Genomic DNA, 23,410 nt, shown 5'->3' with positions numbered 1-23,410 from the left:
AGGTAGAGAAAGCAAACATCTCAATCAGTTTTGGAATTCTTTATTACTTTGAACCCAAGAGCCACTGATAACTAGCTCAATTCAATGAAACAGAGAAAGAAGCAGCTTAAACAAAGGAAAATACATTTAAGATTGTAAGTCTGGTTACAAGCTTAAAAAGTGACCCAGGCAGGAATATCATTGCTAAAAAAAAAAAAAATCCCCTTGTGACCTGGGTACATTTTGCAAAGCCACAGGTTTGCAATGTTACACAAGGGCCAAGGGAGGTCATGAGTTATCTTTGGTTGTGGGGCCAGAGGGTAACTGTTCATGAAAATAGTGAGTGTCTGAAGATTAAGAAAATCATGCTGCAGCAGAGGATAAGGGAGAGGAAGGCAGGAAGGGAAAGGAGACACCTGAAGGTCAAAAGCTGAGCCCAAGCCTAAGCCCAAGCTCAAGCCCCAGCATGGCACAATTTTGTGAATTAACTCAGGCTGAGTCACCTCCAGTCTTTGGAATGTCATCTTGTACTGCTGATGCAGAGGGCAGTAATTGGTGCTCTGGGATAGGAGAAGGGGCAGTTGTTAAAATACGAAATCAACAGTCAGCATCCCGAGTTCCTCAGTTGGAGCCAAAATACATGTGTTCAGGCCTTTAAGCAGTATCGCCCCCAGAACTACCAGCTGTAGTGTGGTCCATTCCCAAACAGCAACGTGCAAGAATAAGTTTACAATACACTTGGCCCTTCTGGCTTAAGATCAGGGGCTCAGAGGCTGTGACAACTCATGATGCTGAAAATGTATCCAATGAAAATGAAGTACTAGCTCTCTGCTTCATTAAAAGCTCTTGGAAAGAATATTAAATCTCAAGACAACAAAATAATTGAATGCGCAATACATTTGTGTTTTTGTATCCAATATATTACCTTTGTCATTAACAAAAATTATATCTCTCACTATATATTTCTCAGATCTGAAGTTTTTATTCATAATCAGTAATTTCTGTAAAGGACAAATCTGTCTCTATTTTCCATATCATTTAGAAATATACCACATTCACTCTTTTTGATGTGAACTTTCCCAGGAAATTTCTCTTGTGCCCGTTTAGTTTTATAAGAGTGTCATTTTGTGCTATTACATCAATATCCTGTTTTATTTCCATTATGTTTTTCAACAACCAAAGAAAATAAGGTTTTTCTTAAAAAGTTAGACATTTTCTCTTATTAATTCTGTATCCTGATATTTACAGCTGAAGATAAACTATTTTAACTTAAGTGTAAAATGGTTTAGAATAGCAAATGATGGTCCACTCAGAGTTTACAAAAAAAACATTTACCAGGTAGACACTTAATAAATAAAACAAGCACTTGGAAAAAGTTCTTTGAAAACAGACCTAGGGATATCCACCTGCATCTTTTGCGCAGATTTCATTAAGGCCAGATCTAAAAATGTACTGTCAAGAAACAAGCGAACCAATGCATACATACGTAGGTATTCTAAATAGAGGTTTATGTGGTACCCATTTAGAGTGACTGATGCAAATATCAGTTGTAGAAGCATTAATCTAAATCTTTCACTCGGCGACAGATTTCCTCTGTGAAGTCTGAGCATTTTGCATTGCCTCCCAAATCTTTTGTCAAGCTCTGAGAAAAGGAAAAAGCAAAAATAAAAGATGTATCCACAAACTAAACTAAACCAAGAAGATTTTAAAGCCCTCAGTGAGATGCCACCTGGGCAAGTTACTTGGCTGCTCTTTCATTTAGTTCCTCATTTCCAAGTGAGGAACCACTCCACCACCATCTACCCAGCCCAGGAGGATCGGGATCCAATCTCATAGTGTATACAACGCACAACGCAAAGAATAAGGCGCTCTTGATGCAAAGGGAGGCAGGGAGCTTTACCAAAATTTTCCCTTTGTTCACACAATGGACCCTAATACAGATTAGTTGGTCATGGATATTTAAATAAAAGCAAATCTAAACAAGAAGTTTCATAAAAATCCTTGGGAAATATGTCTCAGGAATAGACCTGAGACATATTTTGATCTATTTTTGTTTTTATTATTATTATTTTTTGAGATGGAGTCTCACTCTGTTGCCCAGGCTGGAGTGCAGTGGCACAATCCCAGCTCACCACAACCTCTGCCTCCTGGGTTCAAGCGATTCTCCTGCCTCAACCTCCCAAATAGCTGGGATTACAAGTGCATGCCACCATACCCAACTAATTTTTGTATCTGATCTATTTTTGGAGGCTGGGAAACAAATACGAAGGAAATATTTAAATCACTAACTCTTTTTTTTTAAAAAAACAGATGGGGTCTCACTATGTGGCCCAGGCTGGTCTTGAACTCAGAGGCTAAGGTGATCCTCCTGCCTCAGACTATAGCTGCAACTACAGGCATGCACCACCACAGCTGCCTAAATCATTAACTCTTAAACTTCCCTCTTTAGAAAGAAAGCCTCCCATACAACCGATCTGTTCTACCAGCTTATCCTTTCTTTCCTGCATACAGACCCCAATATATTTAATTCTCTTTATCTTTCCATCCTACACAATAAAAGGGCTCACTGTGTAATTCAGGCACCTCTCTACTGGGCTGTAGATTACAACTTCCCAAATATAACTTTAAAGAATAAGAATATCATATGACCTCCAATGTGATTATCAGGCTGTTAAAAAGAAGCCTGAATTTCTTGTATTTTGGCCTCACGATATAATTTCAAATTACAGAATTCTTTTTAAAAGAAGGGACCAACTTTGAAGATACTATGCTAAGTGAAATAAGCCAGACTTAAAGGACAAATGCTGTATGATTCCACTTACATGAGGTACCTAGAGTAGTCAAATTCATAGAGACAGGAAGCAGAACGGCGGGTGCCAGAGGATGGGAGGGGGAAGGGAAAGTTACTGTTTAATGGGTGCAGAGTCTCAGTTTGAGAAAATGAAACTGATCTGGAGATGACTGACGGCGATGGTTACATTACAATGTGAATGTCCTTAACATTATTGAACTGTATACCTAAATATGGCTAAAATGGTAAATTTTATGTTATGCATATTTTTCACAATTTTTGTTAAAAAGGACGGGATGAGTCTTCAAGCGCATTATCTCCTCTCACTTCGGAAATAACCCGCCACACTTCTTCCACGGGCCACAGTTGCTTACGAAGGCAGAGAAGCTTGTTGGGTAAGACCCAGACTGGGTGTTAATACCAACTTGGTCATTTAGCAGCTGTAAAACCTTGGACAAATTATTTAATCTCTCTGTACCTCAGTTTCCTCATCTATAAAATGGAATTATAGCATCTATTTCAAAGAGTTATAGAAAAACTTTGCTGAGATGATATATAAAGAACTTAAAAGTTGCGTAAGTATTCAATTAATATTAGTTACTACTTTTATAAACCTTCTGGATTGCTTTTGTATTATAGATGCACATAGTGTGACATATAAGACTATTGTATTAGAGGCACATCTGCATCTGTACCTGCCACTAGATTCCCAGCTCCTTGAGGCTCAGCATGTTACCCTATTCATCATGTTATTCTTCACACCTTATAAGGTACACTCAATAGACGTTTGTTATGAAGAGGAAAAAGTTGTCTATAAAAATCAATGAACTTGGCTGGGTGCAGTGGCTCAGGCCTGTAATCCCAGCACTTTGGGAGGCTGGGCAGGAGGATCACTTGAGGTCAGGAGTTCGAAACCAGCCTGGCCAGCATGGTGAAACCCCATCTCTACTAAAAATACAAAAATTAGCTGAGCGTGGTGGCATACGCCTGTCATCTTAGCTACTAGGGAGGCTGAGGCAGGAGAATCGCTTGAACCAGGGAGGTGGAGGTTGCAGTGAGCCAAGATTATGACACCACATCCCAGCCTGGGAGACAGAGCAAGACTCTGTCTCAATAAAAAAAAAAAAAAAAATCAATGCACCTTGCCAAGGTCACACAGCTAATAATAGAATAATTGGGCATGTATCTGATGCTGGCTCCCAAACCACTGACCTTTCCACTGTACACTGATGTCTTGATGTCAGTGCTTCTTAACTTTTTTTGGATGAAATATCTAGATCCTCACCTCAGAAAATGCACACATGTGCACACATACCCTGTTCAATCTGGGACCCACATTAAGAATCCTTGTTCAACATCAAATGCTTGGGCCCGTGTGAGAACTATTATCTGTCACCGTCCCTTTCACTCAGATAAAACACATGGAAGCAATGCATTTTACCCAGCACAAGATTCCTGTTACCTTTCCATCCTTAATTGTAGCAAAACATGCGGCCTCAATTCTTGCAGCATGGTCAAAAAGTCCCATGTGGCGCAACATCATCACGGCACTGAGCAGGAGGGCTGTGGGATTCGCCATGTCCTTGCCTGCAATGTCTGGAGCTGTCCCATGAACCTACACATCGGGAAAAGTAGCATCATCAGGGGAGAGACAAGAACTAACAGTCTTCTTCTGGGAAAGCTGGAGTCTTAATCATCTTTCCTCAGCAATAGAAAATATGCACTGAAGGCTACTGCGTGCAATTCATCTGATACGGACTGAAGGAATAAAATCTGGGTTGGGCGTGATAGCTCACACCTGTAATCACAACACTTTGATAGGCCAGGAAGATCACTTGAGGTCAGGAGTTCAAGACTAGCCTGGGAAACATAGTGAGACCCCATTTCTACAAAAACATTAGAAATTAGCCAGGTGTGGTGGTGTGTGACTACAGTGCCAGCTACTTGGGAGGCTGAGGCAGGATGACTGCTTAAGTCTAGCAGTTCAAACCTGTAGTGAGCTATGATCACACCAGTGTACTCCAGCCTGGGTGACAGAACAAGGACCCAACTCAAAAATAAATAAATAAATAAATAAAGACTTGGAGCAATAAAGAGCTAAAGTAATTTTTTTTAAGTATAAAAACATAGACCAACAATCTTTTTCAGTCAATTTTTGGTAAAATATTTTAAGTAAGGAAGGATACATAACAAATACCTGGAGGGAAATGAAGAGATAAACCAAACATACATATATGTATATATAACAAACACAGGCTGGGTGCAATGGCTCACACCTGTAATCCCAGCACTTTGGGAGGCCAAGGCGGATGCATCATCTGAGATCAGGAGTTCAAGAACAGCCTGGCCAACATGGTGAAAACCCATCTCTACTAAAAATATAAAAATTAGCCAGGTGTGGTGGCACACACCTGTAATCCCAGCTACTTGAGAGGCGGAGGCAGGAGAATCACTTCAACCTGGGAGGCAGAGGTTGCAGCAAGCCAAGATCACACCACTGCACTCCAGCCTGGGTGATGGAGCAAGACTCCATCTCAAGAAAAAAAAAAAAAGCATCATTTTGTTTTGACAATTTGAAAAACGAATTAAAGCATACTTATACAGATAACTCCTCCTGCATTCATACGCTGTTCTGACCTGAATTCTGTTTCAGGTGTCAGGGTCCTTACCGACTCAAAAATTGCAACCCCATTGGCTCCAATGTTGCCACTTGGTGTCACACCAAGACCTCCGATCAATCCTGCACACAGGTCACTACGGGAAGAAAAGCATTTCAAAGAATGTTTTGAAAAATAAAACATCTCACCAAGCACCCAGATTTTAGTTTTTAACTATCATTCTCCACTAAAAGGAACTAGCGTTCCTTGGATAAATGGCTGATTCCAGGGCTAAGGTTAGGAAAATACAGATGAGCTTGAGCATCTTACTGTGTCAGAAAGCAAGGCAAGGTTCAAAGAACGAAGGGCTGTGTCAAAAGGACACAGGAGACATGGTGAAGGGATCCCCACCAGCCGAGTTAGGACAACCTAGGCATCAATATTCGTGATTATGATGATGGATATATCACTGAATAAAACAGAAAACCATGTCCACAGCCAGGCTCAGTGGCTCACACCTAAAATCCCAGCACTTTGGGAGGCCAAGGTGGGCAGATCACTTGAGGTCAGGAGTTTGAGACCAGCCTGGCCAACATGGCGAAACCCCGTCTCTACTAAAAATACAAAAATTAGCCAGGTGTGGTGGTGTGCACCTGTAAAAATACCAACTACTCAGGGGGCTGAGGCAGGAGAAACACTCGAACCTGGGAGGTGGAGGTTGCAGTGAGCCAAGATCGCGCCACTGCACTCCAGCCTGGGGGACAGAGCAAGATTCTACCATAAAAAAAAAAAAAAGAAAGAAAGAAAAACAAAACCATGTCCATATTGACAGATAAACAAGAAGGAAAAACATTCTTACAGTTGTGTGCCAACTCATAAATATAGAAAAAATGGCCTTAGAAAATCACCATTTGGCCAACATCTTATCTCTCTCTCTCACTGTGTGTCTGTGTCTGTGTGTGTGTGTGTGTGTGTGTGTAAAAGAGAGAGAGAGAGAGGCACAGACAAAGGAGGAGAGGAGGAAGAGGAAGGGAGGAAGGAGGAAGGGAGGGAAAATGGGAAGGAGTAATAAAGTAAATGTGATAAAATGCTGACATCTGGGGAATGTGGAATCTGGGTGTTGAGTACAAGGGAATTCTTTGTGCCATTCTTACAACTTTTCTGTAAGTCTGAAATTATGTCAAAAGTTACCAAAAAATAGTAACAACGACCACCCACCTATCTAGCTATACATAACAAAACCTTGAAATCAATTAATTAATGAAACATTTAAAAACTGGGAAGAGTGAGCTAATGATTAGGGAGAAAGAGCCCAGTGATGATTTGGCAAATAAATGAAGGAACAAGCCACCCAACATGTAATAATTCATATCACAACCTGAATTGTTAGAATTCAATTCATACGTTGTAACACTTTATTTTATAATACTCAATTGAAAATGTTAAGCCATAATTATGTTAGGATGTTTATAAGTAAATTATAGGCTAAAATAAAAAGGTTGCAGCCAGACTCACCTAAGGATGTCTCCATACAAATTTGGCATAACAAGAACATCAAATTGGGAAGGATCTTGTACCATCTACAAGGAATACATTTGTGCATTTAGTAATCAAAATCTGCATCCCCACAACACACACACTATTCACATAAAAAGTAGCAGGTAAGTGTGAATATATACTTACATTCAAACATACTGTATCAAGGTACATCTCATTAAATTTAATATCTTTACAGTTTTCTGCAACTTCCCTGCATTTTTGTAGAAAAAGCCCATCTGACATCCGCCTGTATTTAATCAAATAAAAACTGCTGAAAAAAAAGTCTTACAGAAAGAAAAGAATCAAATCAAAGAAGTAAAGTAAGTTCGAGAAATTTAAGTTCCAGAAGCCAAGCTACCTGATCTCAATTACAATAAAATTATTTCTTAGGTAGTTAATAAAATATAAGCTGAAAATGTCTTAGGATCCTTCTGAAAGTATAAAAGGGTAAAAATATAAAATAGTTTGATCATAATAGAGAAGACTGTATTTTTATAGTGTTGTCTAACAAGAATGAAGAAATATCCACTAATATTATTAAAACTGCTTTCAAAGGTTAACATAATAATTTAAATAGTTTTACTGTTTTGCATGTTAAATGCTTCTCTTAGATTAGGAAAACTGTTAACATATTCAGAGGACTTCAACAGCCTCTGGATGAGAATTTAAATGGCCAGAGTAACACATCAGGTATTGTTAGCACTACTTTAAGCCTCCCACTATTCCACTTCTAAAACGTATGCTATGTGGCCTCTGCTGATGGCCACAGCATCTGGGGACCCAGAGGCTCCAGCTTCCTTTCCTGATAACCCTCAGTCCCTCCTTGAGCTTCCAGGACCTGAATCACCATCTCTTCCTCATTTGCTCCTGTCATTCACCCAGTGAGGCACATTAAACAGGAGACTCCAGGCCGGGCACAGTGGCTCATGCCTGTAATCCCAGCACTATGGGAGGCCGAGGCAAGTGGATCAACTAAGGTCAGGAATTTGAGACCAGCCTGGCCAACATGGTGAAACCCCATCTCTACTGAAAATACAAAAATTAGCCAGGCATGGTGGCATGGGCCTGTAGTCCCAGCTACTCGGGGAGCTGAGGCAGGAGAATTGCTGGAACCTGGGAGGCAGAAGTTGCAGTGAGCCAAGATCGCGCCACTGCATTCCAGCCTGGGCAACACAAAGAGACTCCGTCTCAAAAAAAAAAAAAAAAAAAGAGGAGACTCTGACAGAAGAGAGATGTCGGATCTTTGGATTGTTACAAGGTTCTTTTTCAAAGATATTAGGAATCAAGGAGCAAGCTGAACAGGAGAAAGGGAGGCCCTGTCACTGCTCTCCCACAACAAAGCAAGATGGGGTGCTGGTCCCCGCAAGGAGCTCACATGATGTTGGCTTTGTGCACCGCCGTGACATTGCTCCGGTGGTTGTTCCGGGCATACTCGAAGGCAAACTCAGCAATGCGCTTGCTCGCCCCCTCGGTGATGAGCTTGATACTCTGCACAACTCCATCAACGATCTGCAAGAGAGGAAGTCCCGCCTCGCTGGAAAGCGTGTGACAGCAACGCCATGGGAGACAGAGGGTGGGGAGTAGACTGTAACATTTGTGGCAAGCCTGCACAGTGCCAGCTAGCATGACTAATCACACACACTGCTATGTCAATGGGGTTCATATTAACTCCAGCCATAAGAGGTATTATGAGCCCCACTGCACAGATGAAGAAAGCTAAGATGCGGGGACAGTCACCTGCGGAAGAGCATACCTGTGAAGTGAGGGATTCAAAATTCAGAGGGTATATTCCCAAGCTTGTGACCTGAACCACCACGCCTTACATCTGTTTGAGTACTGTCAGCCAGACACCCAGTACCAAGACAAACACCCACAACTCCTCACAGAGATAAAGCAGTTCTGTCTCTGGGGTCCCAGATGCACAGAAAGCAGCCCAAGCAGGAATAAAAAGGAATCTGGAGTGAACATACCACATGCTCAATTCCACTGTATTCTCCTTCTGTGTTCTCTCGAATGGTCACAATATTTACGTCGGTGTAAGGGGTTTTATAGCCTTCGATAGAGACACAAGGTCGAACATTTGCGTAAAGGTCAAATGTTTTGCGCAGCAGTAAATTCATAGATGGGTGACCGGCTGCTATTGGGGTCTTCAAAGGGCCTGTTATACAGAAGAAAACTCAGATGACACTAGAAGGCATTCTGGTCTCACGTGTGACCTACTAACCCACCTAGGCTACCTTGTGAAATGTGTTCTGCCTCTAATTCACTCTCTACCTGAGACTCAAATGAAGGAGGAAAACTTCCTCATGGGAACTTTCTGAAACATGAACTGCATTCTTATCTTAAGAACTTCCTGAGGATCAAGCATTGTAATCATGTGCTTGACATGATCTAATCTTTACCATCAACCTGTACAACAGCAACTCTGTTACTGTCATTTGAAAATGAAGAAAAAAAAAAAATAAACTAAGAATAAAAAATTTGCCCAAGCCTTCTAGCCAGTAAGTAGCAGAGATGAGATTCAATGTTGGTTCTGTCTGTGGTTTTAAAGCCTATGCTTGCCGGGTGCGGTGGCTCAGGCCTGTAATCCCAGCACTTTGGGAAGCCAAGGCAGGCGGATCACTTGAGGTCAGGAGTCCAAGACCAGCCTGGCCAACATAGGGAAACCCTGTCACTACTAAAAATACAAAAATTAGCTGGGCATTGTGGTGCATGCCTGCAGTCCCAGCTACTTGGAGGCTGAGGCAGGAGAATAGCTTGAACCTGGGAGGCGGAGGTTGTAGTGAGCCGAGATCACGCCACTGCACTCCAGCCTGGGCGACAGAGCAAGACTCTCAAAAAATATAAAAATAAAGCCTATGCTGAATTTAAAGCTACCCCATGCTAGTATTTTTGAATCATGGCCTTAAACATGTATTAATTAAAATAATGATAAAAATGTAGGCCAGGCACAGTGGCTCAGTCAGGCCTGTAAACCCAGCATTTTGGGAGGCAGAGGCAGAAGGATTGCTTGAGCTTAGGTATTCCAGATCAGCTTGGGAAACATACTGAGACCCAATCTCTACAAAAAACTTTTTTGAAAATTAGCTGGGCATGGTGGCACACCTGTAGTCCCATCTACTTGGGAGGCTGAGGTGAGAGGATCACTTGAGCTCAGGAGGTCAAGGCTGCAGTGAGCTGTGATCACACCACTGCACTCCAGCCTGGGCGACAGCGAGACTCTGTCGCAAAAAATAATTAAAATAAATAAATAAATATACAAATGTAAAAATTAAGCAAAAGATACATATAGTTCAAGATTAAATAGAGATACTGTTATTTGGCATCATCCAGTAATACTTTAATGCTTTTACTGGGGGAAAAAAATATCCCAAATGAATAAAGCATCTTACTGTGAGTAGTTTCTTCATAAAAGAACGGCATTACTTTCACAGAAGGCCAGGCCTTATTCAGTTTAAATGCATAAATTTTCAAAACTATGTAACCCCTGTAGTGAAAATCTATAAAAACCCCGGTCTCTACTTCAGTGCTACCTTTCAAGCCCATCTTGTTCTTATCCATGGACTCTTTAGCCTCTGAAGGGATCATCCACTTTCCTCCGGGTCCTTGAATGGCAGTGACATTCCGTTCCTCCCACTGAATAGGTGCCTAGATGCCACATTACAGAGCAGTGAGCTGGAGAGACTTAAAGGAAACTGACATTCATACTGCAATGATGAACAAACTTATTCAACTTTCAACTTTGTTTTTGAGATGGAGTCCCACTCTGTTGACCAGGCTAGAGTGCAGTGGTATGATCTTGGCTCACTGTAACCTCTGCCTCCCAGGTTCAAGCAATTCTCTTGCCTCAGCCTCCCCAGTAGCTGGGATTACAGGCACATGCCACCCCACCCAGCTAATATTTTTTGTATTTTTTTTTGTAGAGACGGGGTCTTGCCAGGCTGGTCTCGAACTACTGACCTCAGGTGATCTGCCCACCGCAGCCTCCCAAAGTGCTGGGATTACAGATGTGAGCTACCATGCTCAGCTCTTTTTCAACTTTGGATGCGACTGCTAAAAACAGTAAAGGTCCAGAAAGTTCCTGGCATGCAAGAAGAGATGTCATTCTCTAGCAGGCCCAGAGGAGTTCTCCACATTACCTGTGCCCAGTCATCACTCCCAGCCACCACCTGCCCACTTATTTTTTTTCACAAGGGCTCCTAAGAGTGGCTATAATTAGAGTATCATAAAGAACAGAGGAATATGGTTCACAGAAACATTATATAGTACTGATACATGGATGAAACTTAAAAACATCATGCTAAGTGAAAGAAGCCAATCATAAAAGACCATAGAAGAGTCTATTTATATGAAATGTCCCAAACAGGCAAACCTATAGATATAGAAAGGAGATGAGTGGTTGGCTGCCTAGGGCAGGGGAGGAAAAACGGGGAGGAGGTAGGGAGGGAGAGAGATGAAATGGGGAGTGACTGCATAGGGTATGGGGTTTCTTTTCGGGTGAGGAAAATGGTCCAAAATTAGATTGTGGTGATGGCTGCATGACTCTGTGAATGTACTAAAAACCACTGGATTGAAAGGTGCACTTTATAAGGATGAGTTAGGCCCGGCATGGTGGCTCAATGCCTGTAATCCCTATACTTTGGGAAGCCAAGGTGGGTAGATCACCTGAGGTCAGGAGTTCTAGCCCAGCCTGGCCAACATGGTGAAACCCCGCCTCTACTAAAAATACAAAAATTAGCTGGGTGTGCTCGCGGGCACCTGTAATCCCAGCTACTCGGGAGGCTGAGGCAGGAGAATAGTTTGAACTGGGAGACAGAGGTTGCAGTGAGCCAAGATCATGTCACTGCACCCCAGCCTGTGCATTAAGAGTGAAACGATGTCTCAAAACAAATGAAAAATAAAAATAAAAAATAAATAAAAGGATGAATTATATCTTGATAAAGCCATTTTTAAAAAACAATATTATATTTTAAAAAATATATATATAGGCCAGGCCCAGTGGCTCACACCTGTAATCCTGGAGGCCAAGGTGGGCAGATCACCTGAGGTCAGGAGTTCGAGACCAGCCTGACCGATATGACGAAACCCATCTCTACTAAAAATACAAAAATTAGCCAGGTGTGGTGGCATGTGCCTGTAATCCCAGCTATTTGGGAGGCTGAGACAGAAGAATCACTTGAACCCAGGAGGTAGAGGTTGCAGTGAGCCAAGATTGCTCCATTGCACTTCAGCCTGGGCAACAAGAGCAAAGCTTATATATATGAAGCATAGAAATATATATATATGAAGTATAGGAATATATATATATAGGAGTATAGGAATTATGAAATCCAAATCAGATTCCATATATATAAATGTATTGCATAACCTATGAATGTACCAGTTGAAGGTATAAACAAACATCCCTTTCTGTCTACCTACATCCTTCCTGTGTGTACACACACATTTAACAGCCAGCACACAGAGCATGTCCTAGGACAGAAGTTCAGAGTCAGACACAGTGCTGGTCACAAGCAGCTTACAGCTGAATCCACTTACAGAATTTTAAAATTATCTACCTGTATCAAAGGCTCAGCTGTTAGAAGTAATAACACTCCATTCTTGATAACACATCAAAAACTTTACTTTAAACAGATTATTTCAAAAGCGCCTATATAGATTTTTGAAACATCAATTCTAGTCTTTTTTTTTTTTTTTTTTTTTTTTGCAAAAAGGTGGGTGATTTGGCAGGGCTTAAAAGATCTCAAACCCAAGCAGGACTTAAAGATCCACAAATACTACAGTACTACTTTGATTACTTTACATATAACTGATGCCAACGCAGGAGTTTAAACTATCAACAATAGGAGCAGCCAGCCAGGTGCGGTGGCTCACGCCTATAATCCAAGCACTTTGGGAGGTGAAGGTGGGAGGATCGCTTGAGCCCTAGAGTTCAAGACCAGCCTGGGGAATAGAGCGAGACCTCATCTCTAAATTAAAAAAAGAAAAAAGAAAGAAAGAAAGAAATAATGGCAGTAGCAAACACTGAGACACACACTGTTAAAGTGACAATCTGTGGAGATGAACAACAGACCTTACTAAATTTCATAGAAATGTATACAATGCATCCTAAAAGTTCACAGAATCCAACTGGCTAAGAAAACTTTTCAGTGAATCATCATTAAATGTATTTTTTAAGCCCACTTACTTTGGCAGCATCAAAAATCTTCATAACTGCAGCTGAAATTTCTGGGCCAATACCATCTCCTGGAATTAAAGTTACTGTCTGAACCTGAACATAAGAAATCATCAAAGAAGACAGTCAGAATTTTTATTTTTGAAGGCTTAAAAAAGAATATTTTGACAGAGAAATCCACTTTATGAGATGTCTCAGAAAGATTCAAATGCTGTTAAGAAAACAGATATACCTCCCCCAGGGTCATCAAAGGGGAGGCAGGAATCATCAAAGACTCTGCAATCCTGCTCTTTACCTGAGTTCAGAGGTTTTAAAAAGAACCCAAACGATACTCTTTACTTAAACGAAAATAAATTAAACTATCAAGTAGATTTCCTAATTGATATTTCTTTTCAGACAAGCTGCAAAGAGACCAATTAATTCAAACCTTTAAAACCAAAGACAACAACAACAAAAAATTAACAATGTTCTCTCACTAAAATTTAGAGGGTTTCTCATGAAGGCAAGTGTTTTCCTTTCCTTTTCATTGTGATACTGGAAAGCTTCTCATGCAACTTCTTCTTCAGTCTTGCAAAACACTTTCAGACATATTTCCAAAATATTACTGAGGTCTGTTTTGGTACTCAGGGAAAATCAGACTTTTTATCAAGAGAGCTTCCATTTTTTTCTTAGTTCCTCTATAAAACTGTCTGCTTAAATCTAAGAGTAATCTACATAAGCTTGGCAAAGTTGATCTGCAACTAAAAAGAACAGTATCCGTCATCATACCCGCAAAGCCTGAGTCACACTTAGAATGACAATTATTGTTTTTATAATGTAACAGCAATGATTTACTCTAAGGCTTCAGGCAAAACGAAGCCAGCATTTCAAACGCAGAAATAAAAATACGTAAGGGAGAAGATCAGCACCTCTTTTTCCATTTGGGAACCATATATTTTATTATCTTGGGACTTCACCTCACCTAGGGGCTTGGCTTTTTTTCAATTCTAGTTGCTTGAACTGCATTTAAAAGAAATCACTAATTCAAGTTTCCTTGGTCCTTTGCTTCCAATGATTGTCTGCCCAGATTGGTGGACTAATTATTTCTGATTTTTTTCTGTAAAACTGAAGAGACATTTTAATTTTTTTCATTTTTCTAATTTTCAGTTTTTATTTTTTACAGATGAGGACTCACTATGTTGCCAGGCAAGAGCGCAGTGGCTACTCACAGGTGTGACCACAGCTCACTGCAGCCTCGAACTCCTGGCCTTAAGCAAGTCTCCCACCTCAGTCTCCCACCTCAGTCTTAGCCAGGGCTAAGGCTCATACCAGTTTTCTCGGGTTGAAGAAATCTTTAAAAAATAAATATATTCTCTTATTTCTTCAAAAATAATCTCCTCCATCAAGGAAATTTTTTTTTCAAATAAATAGCCTGAAAATTAAATAATAGCAGACAGCAATGATCATCTTACTCGCTTTCAGAATGCGTTTGAAATGCTAGCATGGCTATCCTCGAGCTTGAAGTGCAAGCCCTATCCTGCATTCTTGGCATAAGCAGAGCCAAAAGAATGCTTTGGCTGCTTCTTCCTGTTCTCCCAACATGAAATAATAAATGTCATCAAGTCAACAGAAAATCTACTTTTCTTCCACAATACAGGAAGTAAATGGAGGAAAAAAAGTACTATGGTCTTATAAATCTTACACAGCATAGATGTTATATGGGAGTATAGGAATTACGAAATCCAAATCAGAGTCCGTAAAAGGCGGGGGCGGGGATAAAAACAAATAGGAAGTCACTGACCCACAGTCTTAGAATGTTCCAAAAATGTGGTATCAGCTTTTAAAGCACAGAACTCTGATGCCGGGAATTCTAAAAGCAGCAGATTTAATGAACAATAGATGATCTACTACTGCAATAGTCTACAAAGCCTATATAAGGAAAGTCCAAGCCTATAGGGCTTATAGATGTTCGAGGCATTCCTAATTGGCATTCCATCTACTGAGTTTAGGGAAGCTCATAAAATAACAATGCAAAGCAGGTTTTGAAGCTTCTCAACAATTTTCTCTCAACTTGTACAAGTTTTGAAAAAAGCTGTCTCACCGAAACAAGATTGTGAAATAAAATAACAGGCTCAAGGGTACTTTCTATCTATTTTTAATAAGGCTCCTTCAAGATATTAATGTGACAAACTTACATAGCCAGCTGTCAGACAATTCTTTCAAATGTGCAAGTAACCTAATAGATTTGTGCATGTCAGTCAATAATTTCAACATACATTATAAATATGGCCAATTTTCCCTAATTTTAAATGAATGGAGATAAAATGCTATATAATAAATATATTAGAGCATCTTTCTTGAGAAACTTCTAAAAGGAAAAAATAAAAGACATAATTATACTCACACCACCAGTAAAACCTCTGGTCACCTGTTTTGGGTTGTGGAATGCCCCCAGCAGCCGAGAGATCTATATTAATATCAACAGAGAGACATCATGCACAGAATTAAACCACACACAGTAAAGAAAAGCGAGGAAGTCTTGATGGTTGGTAATGCTGCAACTTGGCACAGATATATTCAGTAGCTTCCCAGGAATACAAATCTCATGTGTTAGCTCAATGTGGCAAGCTATCTCAGATTTGAAAGCCTAAATACTCAAATTTTTACTTTAGATTGACAACATAAGTACTATATATTTCAAAGTCAATTTAACTAATATAAGTTGTCAAATAAAAGATGTTGAAGGTAGAATAAAACTACTTTTTCAGCTCAAACATACGGACTTTTCTCAGATGAGTGGATCATTTTGTGCCAACATTCTTGACCATCAGGTCAATTTAAGGGTAACATATACTCTAAGAAAATAACTATTAATTTTAGAGCCAGGATGTTCCTCATGAAATCCAGAGCACAACTCGCTTATTTCTTGTTGTTTTAGGCTTTTTGAGACGGCGTCTCCCTAGGTTGCCCAGGATGGAGTGCAGTGAATCATAACTCACTACAGCCTCCAGCTCCCGGGCTCAGGTGACCCTCTTGCCTCAGCCTCCTGAGTAGGTGGGATTACAGGTGTGCACCACGACACCTGGCAACTTGCTTATTTCATAAGGGAAGACACTGGACCCAAAGAAAAGGATTTGCCTAAGGTCACACAGCGAATAATTGGCAAAATGGAAACCCACATACAGGTCTTCTGACTCCTAGTCCAGTGCTCCTTCAATTATACATTATATCTATTCTGTGAATATTAAGAAATTACACTTTATAGTAAAATCTAAGAAAGTTTATTTAATACCATCTGATGCCCATGCCATATAGAATAAAGATTTTAAATAAATTATTGTTTCTTCTGATAATATAGGTAATGTGGTCATTACTGTCAGTTTACTGGGACTAGGAAAAGATACAAAAAATAAAATAAAAGTTACCCAGTAATCCCACCACACCAAGATATTACCACTGCTACGTGGTTTTTTTTTTTTTTTTTCTCTCCAATTAACATTATCATATACCAGAAATATAAATTTTATTTTATTTTATTTTATTTTATTTATTTTTTTTTTTTTTTGAGACGGAGTCTTGCTCTGTCGCCGGAGCTGGAGTGCAGTGGCCAGATCTCAGCTCACTGCAAGCTCCGCCTCCCGGGTTTACGCCATTCTCCTGCCTCAGCCTCCGGAGTAGCTGGGACTACAGGCGCCCGCCACCTCGCCCGGCTAGTTTTTTGTATTTTTAGTAGAGACGGGGTTTCACCGTGTTAGCCAGGATGGTCTCGATCTCCTGACCTCGTGATCCGCCCGTCTCGGCCTCCCAAAGTGCTGGGATTACAGGCTTGAGCCACCGCGCCCGGCCTCAGAAATATAAATTTTAAAGGTTTATTATAAACTTTAATAACTTAGTCCTTGAGAACAGGTACAAAGTCACACTACATTACTATAAACAATATTAAAAAAGAATCTACATAGACCAAAGGTATTAAAATGCATTAATTTTTTTTTTTTTTTTGAGACAGAGTTTCACTTGTTGCCCAGGCTGGAGTGCAATGGTGCAACCTCGGCTCACTGCAACCTCCACCTCCCGGGTTCAAGCGATTGTCCTGCCTCAGCCTCCCGAAAGTAGGTGGGATTACAGGCATGCGCCACCACGCCCAGCTAAGCTTTTTGTATTTTTAGTAGAGATGGGGTTTCTCCATGTTGGCCAGGCTGGTCTCAAACTCCTGACCTCAGGTGATCCACCCACCTTGGACACCCAGAAGTGCTGGAATTACAGGCATGAGCTACCGCACCCAGCCGCATTAAATTTTTTTAAAAGCAACTTTTTGTCCTGCTAGATACATGAGCAAAGACACATTTGTTGTATCCTGTCTTGATATTTTTTTCTGGGGTCCGAACCTTTGCTGAAATATTTATTGGCATCTAACAACCAACAGCCAAGAAAGAAATATGAATGAATTTTATTCTCTAATCTTCTGATATCTATAGTCATGACTCTGCATTGAAAATAAGACACGGCCAAATCCAAAAGAATACTCTATGCCAAAACTATTGGCCAAAATGTTAATCCTAGGGCATGATTCATCTACCCGCAAGTGGGCTATTGGAAGGGAGGCCATTTAAAGCCTACTTTGTGACAAGAAAATTGGCACATGTCCTTTCTTCTCTCCCTGAACAAAAAAGAAGGAAAAGACATTCACACAAAACTCATGTCCTTGTGACAGAAGACCCAACCAACCAGCCTGGGCAACAAAGTGAGACCCTGTCTCTACAAAATTAGCCAGGTATGGTGGCGCACACCAATGGTCTCAGCTACGTGGGAGGCTTGAGTCAGCTTGAGCTCAGGACTGCTTGAGCCCAGGAGTTTAAGGCTTCTGTGAGCTATGAAAATCAGCCTCTGCACTTCCAGCCTGGGTAATGGACCAAAAAAAAAAAGGAAAGAATGAAAAAGACCAGACCAAAATGACTGATTTTAACATGTAAACCCATCCTACCTGCATATGCTGGGGGCAGCAATGTAAACGCAGGAGCGTAAGGATTTGTGTTTTGTTCACTGTTGTATCTAGTGTCTAGAACAGTCCCTGGCTCATAGAAGGTAATCAATCATTTAAAAAAAAAAAAAAAACTGAGTCCAGCCTCAGTCACATCTCTACCTGAAGAGTTTCCAACCCAGCAAATAGCATTAATACTTGCAATGATCTTCTTTTCCATGTTTGTCATCACTCTTGCATGATCTTAGAATAAAGTAGTACTGCACCTAAGTCATCACAACGACACAGAACTTTAAGTAAAATAAAATTTCCCAAAGCACCATTTAAAGGTTACTTTGTGATAGGCAGAGAATAAAACTGACATGAGGCCGGGCACCGTGGCTCACGCCTGTAATCCCAGCACTTTGGGAGGCTGAGGCGGGCAGATCACCTGAGGTCAGGAGTTCAAGACCAGTCTGACCAACATGAAGAAACCCTGTCTCTACTAAAAATACAAAATTAGCCGGGCGTGGTGGCACATGCCTGTAATCCCAGCTACTCAGGAGGCTGCGGGAGGAGAATCACTTGAACTCGGGAGGCAGACATTGCAGTGAGCCAAGATTGCACCATTGCACTCTAGCCTGGGCGACAAGAGCGAAACTCTATCTCAAAAAAAAAAAAAAGAAGGCCGGGTGCAGTGGCTCATGCTTGTAATCCCAGCAGTTTGGGAGGCTGAGGCAGGTGGATCACCTGAGGTCAGGAGTTCAAGACTAGCCTGGCCAATGTGGTGAAACCCTGTCTCTACTAAAAATACAAATATCAGCTGGGTGTGATGGTGGGTGCCTGTAATCCCAGCTACTTGGGAGGCTGAGGCAGGAGAATCACCTGAACCTGGGAGGTGGAGGTTGCAGTGAGCCAAGATCATGCCATTCCACTCCAGCCTGGGCAACAGGAGTGAAACTCTGTCTCAAAAAAAAAAAAAAAAAAAATTGACATCAGTTCTTTCTCCTCTCCCAGCCCAAAAAAGAGGAAAAAGACATTCACACAAAACTAGCTTATGTCTTTGTGACAGAAGATCTGACCAATCAGCCTAGGCAACAGAGTGAGACCCCACCTCTACAAAAAAATTTTAAATATTAGCCGGTATGGTGGCACACACCAGTAGTCCCAGCTACATGGAAGGCTGAGATAGCAGGATTTCTACTGTATAGAATACTCATATACTCATATATATATATACACACACATATATCTCACATCATTTTATTTATATAAAACCTGTAGAGATAGGCATTAGTGGCACTTTTCAGATGAGGAAACAGAGGCCAGGTTGATGGAGCCTGGACCAAAACCCTGAACTTTGGACTTCAGGTCGTGGGCCATCTTAATCCGTAACTCATTTCCTTTTTTACCTCCAGGCTCCAACTTAAAAACATGTAAATAATGTTGTACACGGGTTCTGAGATGCGTTTAAAAAAAAAAACTTTTTTTTTTTTTTTTTTTGAGACAGAGTCTTGCTGTTACCCAGGTAAGATCTCCACTCACCACAGCCTCCACATCCTGGGTTCAAGCGATTTTCCTGCCTCAGCCTCCCGAGTAGCTGGGATTACAGGAGCGCACCACCACGCCCAGCAAATTTTTGTATTTTTAGTAGAGATGGGGTTTCAATATGTTGGCCAGGCTGGTCTTGAATTCTCCACCTCAAGTGATCCGCCCGCCTTGGACTCCCAAAGTGCTAGAGTTACAGGCATGAGCCACCATGCCTGGCCACAAACAAACAATCTTAAATGGAAACTCAACAGAGGAATTGTCCTGATTGAAACCGGCATCCAGTTCTGCACCTCCACCATCCTGGGGTCAGCCTCTGAGCCACCTTCTGCTCCAACCCCTAAAGTGAGAAGCTGGCCCAGAAGTCAAATGACTCTGCCAAAGGTCACACAGGGAGTACATGTCAGAGAACCTCATCGTCTGACTCCACAACCCAACACTTTCTGAATATCTACTATGAGGGTTTTTTCCTGCTGATCACACTAAAGGCAAAACAAATTTACCAGCACAATCATTATCAAGTGTTGCTTTAGTGCCTCACTGTGAGGGCACATGTACCTACCAAAGATGAATTGGGTATTTAATGTAAGTTCAGAGATTAAAGGACTGAGTTCAATTTTCACAGTGACACAGAAGTTGCTTTACTTTTAGAAGCAAATGTGACATAAGCCTTATCAACACAAGCAAATCTGGGTCTGAAGAGCGTGACAAAGTAGAACCTAGTTATTGAATAAAAAAGCCAGTTAACGCCGGGCGCAGTGGCTCACGCCTGTAATCCCAGCACTTTGGGAGGCCGAGGCGGGCGGATCACGAGGTCAGAAAATCAAGACCATCCTGGCTAACACGGTGAAACCCCGTCTCTACTAAAAAATACAAAAAACTAGCCGGGCGAGATGGCGGGAGCCTGTAGTCCCAGCTACTCGGGAGGCTGAGGCAGGAGAATGGCGTAAACCCGGGAGGCGGAGCTTGCAGTGAGGCGAGATCGTGCCACTGCACTCCAGCCTGGGCGACAGAGCGAGACTCCGTCTCAAAAAAAAAAAAAAAAAATTAGCCAGGCGTGGTGGTGCGCCCCTGTAGTCCCAGCTACTTGGAGGCTGAGGCAGGAGAATGGCGTAAACCCGGGAGGCGGAGCTTGCGGTGAGCCGTGATCGCGCCACTGCACTCCAGCCTGGGCGACAAAGCGAGACTCCGTCTCAAAACAAAAACAAAAACAAACAAAAAAAACCAGTTAATGATGCCCATGAAAACCACTGTCTGTTGGATGACAGATAAACATATTGATAAGAAAGCTTCAGATTTTTGTGTTCCTTCCGTATATACCAAGTGCTTTCGCATACATTATTTTATTTAATACTCAGACAACTCCGTGATGTAAGTATAGATATTCACAGACGGGCATATTAAGGCTTAGAGATGTTTAGCAATTTACTTAGGGTAACATAGTCAGTCAGGGGCATTGCTAGGATTTAAATCTGGGACTCCTAAATTCCAGTACAGAGATCTTTTCATTAAATAACAGTGCATCTCTGGACCTCTCTTTAAACCGAAAAAAAGGGAGAAAAGTAGTATCAAACTTATAGAAAAATGTTAAATTGTTTATGGGTTTCTAGGGGACCACCCTTTCGTAGCAACAGGAGACTTGAGGCCTGATGGCCTGTACCCATAATTTGTTATGTGACCTTGGGAAATGGGAACCAAGACACCTAGGTTCCTCTCCCAGCTGACACCGACCTCCTGTGTGACCTTGAGCAAGTTCTTCTTCAGGCACAGGTTAGTTCCACTGAGAAGCTAAGGAACCGCATAGATGATCTAAAACCCTTTCCAGCTCCGGCATCCGAGCTGTCAAGGAGAGTTAAAGCGTTCCAGACTGCAGGATTCCCACCAATGAAAGGTAAAAGGAAGGCTCTCCTGGTCTATCTCTGAAGGTTCAGATGGTAATTCCAAGGTGTAAGATGCCCTATATCCTCTGAAGGAGAAATAGCTACAAGAGCACTAGAGGTCTGACTGGGAAGAGCGCCAAAGGGAAAACAATCTGATAGGGAAAAGGGCCCCAGGATTCTCTCACCTGGGAAAACCTCCCAAGCTCAATGCCAGTGCCCGTGGCACCTGCGGTTCCCCGGCCAAAAGCCGCGGAGACAGAGGATGAGAGGTCCGGATGGTGCTGAGAGGATCAGTCCGGCAGCAGGGCCGCAGCCGGGGAAGCGGCCCGGATGGCGGAGCCGGGGCAGAGGTTCCCGTGACTCCCGGGCTCGGGGCGAAGCCTGGACTCTGGCCCGGGAGGATGCGGGTGACGGCAGCCGGGTCTCGGCAGGAGCAGGACCGGCGCCCCCCGCCTTGACCTTGACGCCGTCCCCGCCTCTGCGCTGCTGACTGGGCCCAGGGCGGCCCATAAACTGCGAGCCGGCCACAGAGCGCGGGGCACGGGCTGCTAGGATCGGCTCCCAAGCTGACCCCGCGGGCCGCCACCGCCTCCCTGTCTGGCCTGCGCGCCTGCCCACACCCGGCACGCGGCCGGCTCTCCTGCCAGCCCTCGTGACCAGCCTCCCAGCTACACGCCGGCCTGCCAGCGCTCACCTTGGAGATCCACGCGGGCCCAGCCATCGCTTCCCCTCCTGGCTCCGCGGCGACAGCGGCAGCAGCAGTGCGCAAGCGCCCTCCCCAAGCTCGGAGCCCGCCCCTGCACGGCCACGCCCCCTAGGAGCCCCGCCCCCGAGACCGCCTCAGGATTGCTTCGCGCTCGCTCGCTGCCCCGCCCCTGGATATTACACTGGCCAATCGCCCGGCTCGTCTCTCTGTGACTTTCCTGGCTGAGCGCCAGGCACACCCGGAAACTGCTTAGCCGGGATCTCAGAGAAAGCTTCCTCCTCTCCTCCCTGGTTCACTGACTCGCTGTTTAGGTAAGACGTTTGTGCCACACCTACTAGGTGCTGATTGATCTTCTAGGATCTTGGGGATATAGCGCTTCTCACAGAGTTTACAATCCCATGGAGGAAGACACATAATTTTCTCATTCCACAAATTTTGATTTTTTTTTTTTTTTGAGACTGGGTCTCGCTCTCTCGCCCAGGCTGGAGTGCAGTAGCGCGAACAGGTTCGCTACAAAGCCTCGACCTCCTGGGATCAAATAATTACTAAGCCCAGCGATCTGCTCGCCCCAGGCTCACAAAATGAGCCACTGTGCCTGGCCGAATTTTATTTTTTACCAGCTTTATTGAAGTATAATTTATATATCATAACGTTTACTCACTGTAAGTGTACAGTTCGATGATTTTTAGTAAATGTAAACAGTTGCACAACCATCACCACAATCCAGTTTTTGAGCATATGAAAATGTTCCTTGTGTCCATTTATAGTCAATCCCGCTCCTGTCCTCAATCCCAGGCAACTACTAATCTGTCTTTTTAGCTCTACAAATATTTATGAGGGTCAACTAGATGCCAGGCACTGTTTTAAGTGCTGGGGCTTAGTCTCCAGTAGGAAAGACAGGCATCAATCAAGTGTCACACACATATGTCATTAAAACTGTTGTGCCAAGAAGCAGAAGAGCAAGGAGCTATGGCAAGGCAAAATCAGGCAACCTGATTCAAACCTAACCTGGAGATCAGGGAATGCTTCTCTGAAGAAATAACATCCATACTTACCTTTCCCCTCGTCCTCTCCCTGTCCATCACAAACTCCTGAGCTCCTGCTGATGGCCAGGCCTCTGGCTGGGTGCCAAGGGAGGTCAGGTGTTTAAACCAGGTCTCTGCTACCCTACCCTGGGAAGTGTTCTATCCAGAGAGGAGCTGCCCACCCACCCAGAGAGGTGATGAGTGCAGTAGAGGAGTGATCCCAAGCGCTTTTAT

General features: G+C 42.6%; 1 protein-coding gene across 1 annotated transcript; it reads right to left on the bottom strand.

Annotated features, from left to right (window-relative positions):
* Nucleotides 1-24: 24 nt before the first annotated feature.
* Nucleotides 25-22,243, bottom strand: IDH3A (isocitrate dehydrogenase (NAD(+)) 3 catalytic subunit alpha). Its single transcript, XM_023196558.1, has 11 exons — nucleotides 22,140-22,243; nucleotides 15,465-15,527; nucleotides 13,094-13,177; nucleotides 10,440-10,554; nucleotides 8,877-9,064; nucleotides 8,282-8,415; nucleotides 7,051-7,153; nucleotides 6,883-6,947; nucleotides 5,440-5,524; nucleotides 4,233-4,385; nucleotides 25-1,621 (listed from the first exon to the last, which is right to left on the bottom strand). Exons 1-11 carry the CDS (start codon nucleotides 22,164-22,166, stop codon nucleotides 1,538-1,540), a joined length of 1,101 nt encoding a protein of 366 aa, XP_023052326.1. The 5' UTR covers nucleotides 22,167-22,243; the 3' UTR covers nucleotides 25-1,537.
* Between the last annotated feature and the right edge of the window lie 1,167 nt (nucleotides 22,244-23,410).

The sequence above is a fragment of the Piliocolobus tephrosceles genome, chromosome 6 (genome assembly GCF_002776525.5).
Source record: "Piliocolobus tephrosceles isolate RC106 chromosome 6, ASM277652v3, whole genome shotgun sequence".
In the NCBI taxonomy this organism is placed as follows: domain Eukaryota; kingdom Metazoa; phylum Chordata; class Mammalia; order Primates; family Cercopithecidae; genus Piliocolobus; species Piliocolobus tephrosceles.
This window is presented reverse-complemented; position numbering and strand designations above follow the sequence as displayed.